The 12,478-nt window shown below is 42.9% G+C and overlaps 1 protein-coding gene across 1 annotated transcript in view; it reads right to left on the bottom strand.

Annotated features, from left to right (window-relative positions):
• The window catches only part of NCAPD3 (non-SMC condensin II complex subunit D3), a 1,036,822-nt gene that overhangs the window by 90,268 nt on the left and 934,076 nt on the right, over positions 1 to 12,478 (bottom strand). The window contains exon 30 of the mRNA XM_086956941.1: positions 5,223 to 5,407. Within this exon, the coding sequence (XP_086813067.1) occupies positions 5,223 to 5,407 (185 nt within the window). The remainder of the gene's footprint in view (positions 1 to 5,222; positions 5,408 to 12,478) is intronic.

The following is a 12,478-nucleotide window of genomic DNA, read 5'->3' on the forward strand; positions in this document are numbered from 1 at the left end:
AAACCACCACCACCACCAAATGTTTCTCCCATATTTGATGGACCATTTCATGAGACTCTTTTTGTGACACTAAAAGACTGCCTACAACACAGTGGTTATCAACATGTGTCTTTTAAATGTAAATGCAACAAACTAAAACGTGGATCTCTGGTGATAAAATAAAATTAAATCTTATGATGGCAATACAAGAATCAATCCATAACTTTTACATTTATTTTCATCTTTATGAAAGCTACTAATGAAAGTAATGCCAATTTCAAACTAACCTGTCACTGCATAACTGCTCTACACGAGTAAGCCATCTCATACTAAGTGCACAAGTTCACATCAATTAACAAATAGCTCTACATCTTTGATGAAATCGGATTAGGCAAAGACAGCATAAGCACTCCAGGTACGCACATTGTCAAAAAAAGCCCATAAGGGGCTCCCTCATTACTTTTCTCGAAACAACCTTTCCAATAAAACAAAAGGATAAGCTAATATTTGTGACCATTTCAACACCCTCTCCTAGTATCAAATTCTTCTTCTCCGATTACACCACTGCTCCCTTCCAAAACACACAATCAAACCTTCCTGCACAACAGGCAGACTGACCTCTTGTTTTAAGCGGATCCATCCATTGCCCAAACCATAATTACTGTATTCTTCCACCAGCACTAGATTTCTGTAAGCAAGCTTTTAAAACGTGTGCTTATCTCATCACATTTTCTCTGCATTCAAAGACTGAGGTCAAATGTCAGACTCCGTCCTCCAGAGAGCTTGGTGTTTACTTTTCTGCCTCGAACTTCAAATTAAGAGGATTTATTTGACAATCATGCTAGCTACTGGGGGTGTGCGTGAGGAAAGCGGTACAATGTTATTTTTTTTTCTAGCACACAAAAATATGTACATGTCTGTAAATGAACTGGGCAGATATTTCCGAATAGATCAGATTTAGAAAATCACAAATGAAGCACATTTTCTGGTAATTATGAAGTGTGCGTTAGAAACAAATACTTTAATACAATTAAAAGAAATCAGTACACTAGGTGATGATATTTCCACACATTATCGTTTGTGTGCTGTGTACTTTTATCAGTAAAACTATGTCTGTGCAACTGTATTGCTAATTTCATTTGAAGATGTGTTGTGTGCAATAACAGTACAGCACCACACCATACATACTTTACTCCACTCGAATCGGACTCACTCCACTCTACTGTGCACCACTACATTCTACGCATCTCCTACTCTGCACCACTCCAATCTAAGCCAATGCAATCTAACCCACACTACTCTATGTGCCACCACACTTCGCCACCCCACTCTACGCCACTCCACTCTATGCCCCTCCATTCAAGTGCACGCTATGCTAATCCATTCCATACCACTTTAAATTACTCTGCATTCTACACCACTGTACTCCACCATGCACCATTCCACTCTAAAACATTCTACTCTACGCCGTTGTACTCTGCGCCACAGCATGCCAATGCACTCTACATCACTTTACTCAAACTCAATGTACTCTATGCCCATCTATACTGCACTCTATACCAGTATACTCTACTCTGCAAAACTTAACGCCACTGCACTATATGCCACTCTATTCTACTCTGCACCACCCTACTTTACTGCACTCTACGCCACTTCACTCTGCATCGCTCCACTCGACGCTACTGCACTCTAATCTACTCTGCATCACTGCACTCTATGACACTGCACTCTACTCAATCTACTCTACACCATTGCACTGTATTCTGCACCATTCTAGGCCAATGCACTCTACACCGCTTTACTCAAAACCAATGCACTCTACGTCAATCTAATCTGCACAATTGTACTTTACGCCACTTCACTCTAAGCCACTCTATGCACTCCACTCTACAACACTCTGCTCCACGCTATGCTATTCCACTTTACTCCACTCTATGTCACTCCACAACAATCTGCTCCGCTCTACACCAGTCTACAAAACACCCTCTTTACCACTCCACTCTTGTCTACACCACTGCACGAAACTATGCCACTCCACTCTATTCTACGCCCTACCACACTCTACACCACTCTATAACACTATGCTGTACTTCATTTTATGACACTCCATGTCACTATCTTTTATCCCAGTACCTTTTAGGCATGTTGAACAGCAACCGCACTGGTGTACAACATAGCTAAAGCATATCCGCAAAGGCAATAGCTCTTGCATAGGCAAGACCTATTGGCTTTACGAATGCTTGTTTGTTTAGAGTTTGTTATGGATTTACAAAAGGCGTGGTGGGTTCCCTGCTTTGTGGGGCGCTTTCACATGCAAAAATTGGCCTTTCTTTGGCAAAGTACAGGAAAGGCTGAGTGTTGGAGAGAGCTGATGAGGTCAGGGCAGATAAAGAAACCAAGCTGCCTGGATTGAACAGAGAAGTGTTTTAAACCAGACAGCTTAAGCAGAACAATGCCCTAAGAGGGGTGGATCTGCTCTTCAGAGATCAATGAAATCAGCCTCGAGGCTGGAAAGCGCTCTGCTGAGAGTGACTAATTGCTGCTATAAGTGATTAATGTGGACAAGGAGTTCAAGCAAAGTGAGCAGGCTGTGGCTGGTTACTGTAGAGCAATTGCGTTTAAGAACATTTAAGTCAAGGCTTTCTGCATTTTTTGTGGGATGATAGTACATAGGTTTGATTTTTTGTACCTTGTGGAGTACGGAAGCTTGGAGAAAAGAAAAGAGGAGGCATGCTTTGGCCTATTCGGAGGATGAAGGAGAGTACCAAAGAGGTCCAAAAGGGGGCAAACGATTTGTTCGTAACCTGGGAGCCCAGTTGTGTTTCCTGCCCTTCATGTCTAGGGGTTGGTGGATGCAGACATAGTGAATGCTCTGCAAAAGAGTGGCAAAAACCCAAAGAAAGAAAAGATCTGACCGAGAGCAGCCTTACTCTTTGGACTCCAACTCAGACACACCTGGCACTTCGAAATCAGGCAAATATGGGCAGAGAGAGGATGTTCTGCATCTTTTGGAACGTAACCGGGACAATTTGGGGTTTGATCCTCTAACACCACAAGCAGGGCCGGAAGCGCTGTTCCCGCGATATGAAAAGCTGCTTCAAGTTGCCATGCCTCTACATGACAAAGTGAAGGAGTTAGTTTGAAGGCAAGGGAAGGAAACTGCGCAGTCGACAACTATGAAATTTCTACAAAACGCGTATGCCTTCGAGGAAACTGAGGAGGTAATTTCTCGCCGTGTGAAGGTTGGTTCCAGTTTGGCTTGATTAATTGGTAGGAATGCCATAAATTAAGAGGGCTGCTCACCAACAGAAGGGGGTGGACAAAAAAGAGCAATTAAGAAGTTATACGTGGCAGATAATTTGATAATCAAGGCCGTATGTTAAGGAGCATATTCTGCACAGTCGTTGGTCAAGGTTCTGGAGGATTTAGCAACCAGCTTTCAGAACAAAACGGATTGTGCTGACCTTTTGATAATGATGGAACAAGAGGCCTAGTATTTAGCGGATATTTCATCTGACAATCTGAGATCAGCTGCTCTAGCCTCGGGGTGGCGATCCTAGCATATAAAAGAGTAGAAAGCCGATTTTACAGAGAAATCTTCTATTTTGAAGATGTCTTTTGAAGGCCAAAAGATATTTGGTAACAAGTTGGACTCTTTAATCATGAAATCTTTTAAGGATTGCAAACATGCTTTTCCTTATACAGATCTGGTGCAGAATATTTTGCAGGCGCTACAGTGGTGGCTTACTCAAGAGGGTATTTTGGTGCAGACATTATAACCTGCCAGTCCAGAGATTATGAACATGTATGCCAGAACCTTGGGATGGGGGCTTGGATGGACTTTCTACAGTTGCGGGGCAGGTGGTCTTTCAATTAGAGGGAATTGAAAGTGGTTAGATTGGCACCAGCTGTTTTTTCTTTCACATTTGAAGTATCAGGGGGTGGTAGTAAGAACCAACAACATGACGGCAAGATCATATGTGGACAAATAAGGTTGAACCAGTTCTCTGGCTTGAGCCAAATTTCAGATCAAATCGTCCCGTGACCAGAGAAAACAGTGGTAAATATTTCAGCTGTATAATTTTAGGAGATACAAACAAATGATAAAGAAGCACTCGAATTAGAGTCCAACACACAAAGTCCATAACAATGAATCTCGTGGCAAACAATGTCAGTAATATTGATTCCTCTTGTCTCCTCCTCCCTTAGATGACCTTCCCAAGCCATCAGTGACACCACCATTAGCTCTGGGTGAGGAAAGGAGAGACTCTTCTGTTGGCCTCACTGCAGAGAAATAAACACCACTACATACCCTCTGCAGTCTCCTTGAAAACCTGGATGGCATTCAACAGGACCAATAGTGCTGGGTCAACTGAGACTTTAGAGCCCACTGCAGAAAGTGGGTAAGGCACCTGAAGAAGTGGACAATCACACAAGCAGGATGCATGTGGCTAACAGGTCATGAATCTTCAGAGCTGCTCTCACCGAGACCTAGGACTGAGGCTGAAGCCTCAGGATCAAAGTCCAAATGTCCTGGATGCATTGAAATGGAGGAAGGGCCCTGAACTGCACCATGTCCAAGACAGTTCCTCTAAAATGAAGCCTATGTGAAGGAGTTAGGTGCAACTTCAGCTCAAACGATGTCAGGAGGTTCGCGGTCATCTGGTGGTCTACGACTGACTGAAGAGGCCGCCTTCAACAGCCAGTCAGAGGAAGGGGAAAGAAAAAGGTAATTACCTGTAACTGCAGTTCTCCAATATTGATATCTTTCATAGATTCACATGCTGGAATCATCCCAGTAATCGAGTTGAGAGTCCCATGTTGCGCATAAAGAGCAGTATAATATTAGGCATATGCAGAAAACTTTGACACCTTCACAGAAGTAACCCAAGAGTTCGAATTACTTTCTTAGAAAGTAGTACATCTATTTACACTAACGTCCACAAGGATGATAGGAGTGACAATTATGCATGCTACACTAATATGTTACAGGTCATACACATTGGCACCCTGATCCTGATAAGTAGCATCCATCTTAAAGGAACAAGAAACCAAGCAGATAAAGGACAGGTGTTTTCAGCTCTGAAGCTCTCTGCATGAGCTTCTCTTACCCAAAGCGGCACCTTATAGAAATAATCTCTCAAGAGAATAACCATAAGTATGGATTGGTTGCACTAGCACCAAACGTTTCAAAGTAACAGTCAGAAAATTGCGGAATGCTAACCTGCTGAAAAATGTCTTACCTAGGTCTTGTCATTAGGTTCTTTAAGATACCAACTCTGGGTGTAAAGTTTGGGGAAGATAAAGGTGTTCGCTGTTGAGCATTAGGTGGCGTTGCAGCTGCTAATGACCGCGATGATACAGGAGTCATAACTGGTCCATTCTGGTTTACAGGCGGTGTGCCGTTTTGAAGGCGCCGTGGTGAAACCTTAACAGGGGACATAAGTAAAGCACACGGTTTTTACTTTATTTAACAGTAAGTTGAGCCAGGCAAGTACATCAGTTAATAAATTAAAAGATAGTTTAATCTTTTACTGCTGCCCGAACTTCAATTCCTAAAAAGTCCACTGCCTAATTCCACTTGCTGCCTATAGTAAGGCCTCGTGGAAAGCGTTTATCAGTTCAGCCTAACAGATTAAGTGTTCAGTTTGCACTCTTTGCAGTACTCCAATTGCAAAAGCCATAAAACAATAAATGTTCAAATTATTCACCCAAAACACTACTACCCTAGAATTATTAACAAGAGATACAGGTGTCTTCTGAATAGATCCAGTACTTTCATGAACTGGTTTGTTAAAATTGAGTCCACATCATTGGAGTCAAACAAATGCATTCCTGGGACACTCATTTGTGGCAGAGGGTTGCATATTTATTGAGAGAGGGTATCAACACTGGAGAACCATTTCAAATCATATCTTTAAAGAGGATAAATAGCATTTAAAAATTAATTGTTCCTAAGATCTCTGCAACATTTGTAAGTAATATTTTAACATTGGAAGGAAATTTTTTTTTTTTAGAAAATCAAAAATTAGGCCCGTAAATGAACGAAAAACAGACTGCCATCAGAAGCTCCCAGCTCTCCTAGAATCCATCACAAAGCAACATTCATCTAAAGCAGTGGTCTTCAAACCTTTTAATGCTGCGCCTCCCCAGCATAAAAAATCCAAGCATTGGCATTGCCAATCGGTCTCGCCTTTGGGATCTTATAAGTGCTTAGCCATGCAACAGTTGATGTTGTTGCACCAAGGATATTGTGCTGCATAACTAAACAGTTATAAGGTCCCGAAGGCGAGACCTATTGGCTATGCCAATGCTGGTTTGTAACGTGATGTGACAGCTCAAACTAGTTTGCTGTAGAAGTGGGTACTGCAATGCAAGATAGCATACAGCAGTATCGTCAGCTGTGGATCCGTCATACCCATTTATTTTATTTTAGTATTTATATAGCGCAATCTGGTCCTCAATGGTGTGTGGAGGTCTTTATATTGTAAGCGTATGTAACTTTTGAGAGCAGGGCAAAAGAGGAAGACTTTTGGTCTGGCGTGACAGTCTAAACTGAATGCCATCATCTTGTAATAAAAATTGATACATAAGTACTCAACTCAACGAAATTTGTATAGCGCGCTACTCACCCGTAAGGGTCTCAAGGCGCTGGGGGGGTGGTTGCTACTGCTCGAACAGCCAGGTCTTGAGTTGTTTCCTGAAGGAGAGATGGTCCAGGGTCAGCCGAAGGTGAGTGGGGAGGGAGTTGCATGTCTTGGCTGCCAGGTAGGAGAAGGATCTTCCTCCGACCGTGGATTTCCGAAATCGTGGGACGGAGGAGAGGGTGAGGCTGGCGGATCGGAGCTGGCGGGTTGGTGTGAAATATGTGAGAAGGCTGTTGAGGTACTTCGGGCCCGTGTCGTGGAGAGCCTTGTGTGCGTGGGTGAGGAGTCTGAACGTGATCCTCTTGTTGATGGGGAGCCAGTGCAGGTCTTTCAGGTGGGCAGAGATGTGGCTGTGGCGAGGGATGTCCAGGATAAGTTGTGCAGAGGCGTTCTGTATGCCCTGGAGTCGTTTTTGGAGTTTGGCTGTGGTTCCAGCGTAGAGGGTGTTCCCGAAGTCCAGACGGCTGGTAGCGAGGATCTGGGTGACCGTCTTTCTGGTTTCAGTGGGGATTCATCGGAAGTAACACATCAAAGCTCCCCTAAGGCATTGCTTTGATTAATTGCCAATTACACTTTGGATCAGCCCACAGCACAATATACATTGAATTGGGGCAATTGGTCATCCCCGATGTATAACTTGTTACACGCCATGAAGCACCTAAATGCCTCGTCAGGTGTAGAAAACTATGTGAATGGAATTACAATTCAATTAAAGTATTTGCTTTTAACTCAACGCATTCACATTTGTCCTCTGCCCACAAAACAACTGTTTGGTATATGTTTGTTATAATTGTGAATGACGTCATTTAGCCTACTTTACTGTCAGCTTTCACATAATCATTCCATGTTGACGCGGCAGGTGAAGGGAATGAATGATGTCCCAGCAAGATTAGCGCATCTCCAGCTGCAGATGCACCTAGGCACTGGATGCTACATTCTCGCATGTTTATGGCGAACATGTCACAGAATGAGGACGACTAACACAGTATTTCATCTGCTGTGGCTGCCATAAGTTGCTGCAGAGTGGTCCTTGACAATAGATGAGCCATCGCTGAACTTACTGAGCACCCATCTTCGATATCCCCACTAGCTCATCCATTGCGGTCCATAACTGAGGAGTTTTTCTACATTTTATGTGAACATTAAAATTTCACTTCTGAGCATGGCTTTGTAACCTCAGCATGAAGGAGCATGTATTTTGAACAAGCATTTTTTACTTAAATGTATTGTTGGCATGTGATAAAACATGCTCCCTGTTAAATTTGATGCAATTTTTATTACTGGTACGATTGATTTGATGCTAAAGATTGGCACTCCAGCAAGCAGTACTTGGAGCAGATGTGCGAGGACATGTGCACCTAAACTATGGCCCCCTTTGAATGCTCACTGTGTTTCATTGTGGCCTTTTGTTTTCATTGCACGCGCTTGTAAGTGTGCGCATGAGCAGTATGTATCTCTTGCCAGCCATGGATGATTATTTATGTATTTTCAAGTCGTAGAGTGTGTCAGTCACTTGGCGCTGTCATTAGCAGTATAGATTGGCATACCTTCTTCAAGAGAAAAACAAGCACCATTGATGGTGCTGTAAATAACACCACGTCATTGTCGAAATAAAACAAGCATTGGCAAAGCCAGCAGGTCACATCTAAGACCCACTGGCAAAGCCAATAGCACTGTTGCGCTTTAAAAATAAAAAACATGAAAACATGAGCAGGTTGTAATTCGGGAATTGTGAGGAGAGGTGTGGGATGACATAAGAAATGGAGATCTGGAGGGTAGTAGTGGAAGATCAAGAAAGGGAGAGCAGGCAGGGTAAAACATGGAGGGTGGGTCTTAGGAGAAGCACAGTTAGCAAACAAAAAAAGACAAGCAGGCGCAAAAAGCATTAGCTGCGCGGGAGCCAAAAGTGAAAGTGATTGTGATACACTTAATTACCGTGACGGAGAAAAGACAGATGGCGGCTGCGCACGTGCATGCAAGTTTATGGCCACCAAAATACTTACTAAAAGTCGAGGAAGCAGCGCATTCGCTGCTCTAGGCTCGACCTAAAAATCCTTGGGACCTCACCAGGAATTTTCACAATTATTCTATTACATTTTCAATGTTTAAATATGTCTAGACTAATTTAAACATTACAAGTAAATAAGCCTTTTAAAAATGAAATCAAATACATGATTGCCAAACATTCTATTCTGATTAGCTAGGCCTTACTAACATGTAAAAGTATCCACAATGTGATTATTCGAAATGGGAGCAGGGAGGTTTGAAGAATATTTGTAGACAATCCCCTATAGGCACATACTCCCAGCCAGATATCAATGACAAAAGAGGTTAGTAATGGCCTATTACAGAGTGGCTTACTGCTCATCATTTATTTTCAGCTTAAAACAAAGCACTGCTATCACCATGATGCTTCCTTTAACCAGAGCCTGGGGCCAGCCTTGGGATTAATTAGAGCCCTTCTAGGGGATCCCGCCCCAAGTTTGAAGACCCCTGCTCTAAAACAATATCAGTTCATTTTGTTAAGCAGCTGAGGAGAACCCACCCCAAATCTGCCCCCCCCCCAAAAAAAACACCATAAGGGAGGGCAGATGGTGAAGAAAACAGATGGTGATAACAAAAATAATTCATACTTATATGTAATTCTTATTTTCCTACAAGGGAATCTAACTACAGTCATAAGCACTCAGTTGTGCCACCAATAAGGTTTCCCAGAACACATATATATATTCATATGTGAACATATAGAGAGAGAATATTCTTTTTGATAAATGGATGACCGTAAGTTTTTTCTGCTTGTCCTTCTTGGATTTTTCTAGCTCAAATGTGTTAAACTACTGAAATCTGCCAGTTAAGGTTACTGTTATGTTCCCCAATGTATGCCTAAACCGCTATTATGACCTTTTACAATAACGGTTCTAGCACTAACTTTTTACCCAGTTATGTGTTGAATAAATGTCGATCGCTTTCCTTGAAACTACCCTCATTTATAATGCATGAGGATTCTTAGAAAAGTCCCTGCACACGATGTACATAACAGCATGAACATACTCTGTATACAAGTCATGGTCATCTTCATCCTAGGGTAAAATAACTACTTTGCATAATTGTAGGTATTGATTTAGGTTCATTTACATAATCCTACTTATAACATATCGATTGTGTTAGGAACCCCAGAGGCTAGCTTTATAGTTTAAAAGAACACTACCTACATTAGATAGAGAAGACGCTTCCACGCTGACACAAGACGCTGATGTCCCTGCACATAGAAGCTCCAGCACGCAGTGGTTTGCCATCTCTTGCGGGGTGGCCAACTCCAGACCAAGACAGGATCCCGTCCTTCGTTCTCTCCCATCAGGTAATGGGGTTTGCTCTTTCCTAGGGGATTCTAGGTTTTACACCCATATACATGCTAGATATATTTGTTACACTTACAATTGATTACGGTCATGTATATATATACCTGCATATATTCACTGTTTTAGCACAATGGTAGAATTCTACCTTTTATTTACTCTGTTGGTGCTTGTAATCTTATACACCTGTTTCTGTCTAATGATTGTCACAGCAAACATGTTTTATACTAGACTGACGCTGGTTAGATTAATGTCTATTGAAAACGTCCCCATCGTTTATTCTGTGTATCTCACTGAGACAAGTGAGCACGAGTGACTGAGCAAAAGTACTGTACGGTTTCCATGACCCCTGAAGGATCAAGAGTTTTCATGTTCGATAGTCGCTAGAAACTATTCGCTCCTTGGTAAGGTTAGGGGGCTTATGGTGGCACTGTGAGCTAGCTGGTCTAAAGGCTAACATATCCTTTGGTGTGTCTGGAATCAGTCTGGACACCAATCCCTTAGTTTATGTTGTCTAAACATGCACATCCTATGTATTTTAGGACCTACAGGACATTACCAATCCACACAACACACCACAACTTATACCGCCTACCATGGTGGTTTCTAGATGGCTATGTTTCTGGTCTTGTGCCACAGACTAATTGGTGTTTTGAGAATGACAAGCAGCTGTAAGTTATGGTGAGTGCTGTGTGCATACCTTTTAAACCTCAATGGTACCATCATTCAGTTAAAAAATTTTCAAGTGTTTTTCACTGTTTTTTATGTTTACTTATCTTTTAACACCTGCTGTGTGCATGGCAGTGTTAAAGAAATAAGAGGAAATATGGAGGAAATGTGTGCCAAGGATCTAGGTCAAGATTAAGCATAGAGAACCAAGGGAACACACTCTGGAGCAAGCCATACAAACTCTTTTCGACGAAGAGAGGACATTACAACAGTCCTGCTCAATAATGCTTGAAGATATATTTTCAAGTGGACGAGATGAGGGGCCTGAAAGATGTACCTTACTCCCTACAGCTGGGTTGGGGTTGCATAGTGTGTAGTAAATAAAGTCAATTTTGCATAACAATACAGTCTGAGTAACCTTATAGACTGTGCAGGTATATATATATTGAACATTGTGAGAAGCTGGCTTGGTATATGGTATACACTTATGTAAGTGGGCACCCTGCATCAATCCAGACAACCCTTGTTGATTTTATTGGTTTTAGACAACCTTAGAAAGCTCTCTAACTGGTAGCTGTGGAGAGCAGCCTTCAGGCTTAGTCGAGAAGGAGTGTAAAGCAGCTTGTTTTACCAGAATGTAATCTTATAGGTATAGATTAAGTGAAAAAGAACCCCATAGTGTAGTTGTAAAAATATGTATTTAATACAAGACACTCACTAACATACAAATATCGCCTACCCGGAGTTTTACACAATGCACATAATACTTTGCAGAGAAAGCAGTTAAGTAGCACAAAATACACTATGGTCAACAGGGGGAGACCAAACTATATACTAAAATAGTGGTGTGCGAACCACAACTCAAGTCAAGACTATACCCAGAAGACGTCGAAGTGCCAGGGACCCAAGGAACTTCCAGAGGTAAGTAACTAGGAACCCCACAAAGGCCGTGTGCAGAGAGGGAACACTAAACACCGAAAAAGGTGCAGTGTTGGGACCAGCACAGTCCAGATGACTCGCCACAAGCAGTGGAGTCCGGGCAGGCCTGCGCAATCAGGGGAGCCCGCTGAAATTAAGGAAGACCCTGAAGAGGACCCTCAGGCTGGAAACATTGGACTCACAAGAGGGCAGCTCACCAAAGATACAGGCCCACGGTGCAAGTGATGCGGTGAGGACGAAGATCTTGATCAAAATAAATGCTTGAGGTTAGGGCTACTTGGAGCCTGAAGGTCTTGGTGGAAGGAAGCCAACAAGCCTTTGTGATGGCAAGTCGACACAGTGTTCAGGGGTTTGGTTCCTGCGGCTCAGAGTGATACTGGCTTCAAACTTGGTGAGAGGACTGGGGAGGCCTCGAGGGATGTGAAGAACCACCACCTGTGTTGCTCAGCCTTTCGGAGTCCGTGAGAGCCCTGAATCAGCAGACCGGTCAGCTTCGTTGTGGTGCCTGCAGATGCAGGGAAGTGGCCTCTTTCACTTTAGTATGAAATGTTTTTATTGAACATTTGCAACAAGATTGAATTACAGTAAAGCTGAGAGAGGCCGCAGGTCAACTCGGTGGCCGACAGGCAAATCAGTGTAATGGGAAGGTACCAAACCAGGCCACAACATGCAGAGCCACAATTATACACACCAAGCCGCCTACAACCCAGCATGGGCCGGCCGCGTCATAAACACAGTCAAGCTAGAAAGTGACCCCCTTAGTCGTCACCAGATCTGCCAGGTAGTTAGGCCTAGATCCCATAACAGTGCTAGGCAGCTCGATACTGACCAACTTTCAGACCAGCACTCTCCCATCACCAAAGTGTTCCTCAGACCACTGAAGGTGGG

Source organism: Lissotriton vulgaris, chromosome 2_1 (assembly GCF_964263255.1).
Source record: "Lissotriton vulgaris chromosome 2_1, aLisVul1.2, whole genome shotgun sequence".
NCBI lineage: Eukaryota > Metazoa > Chordata > Amphibia > Caudata > Salamandridae > Lissotriton > Lissotriton vulgaris.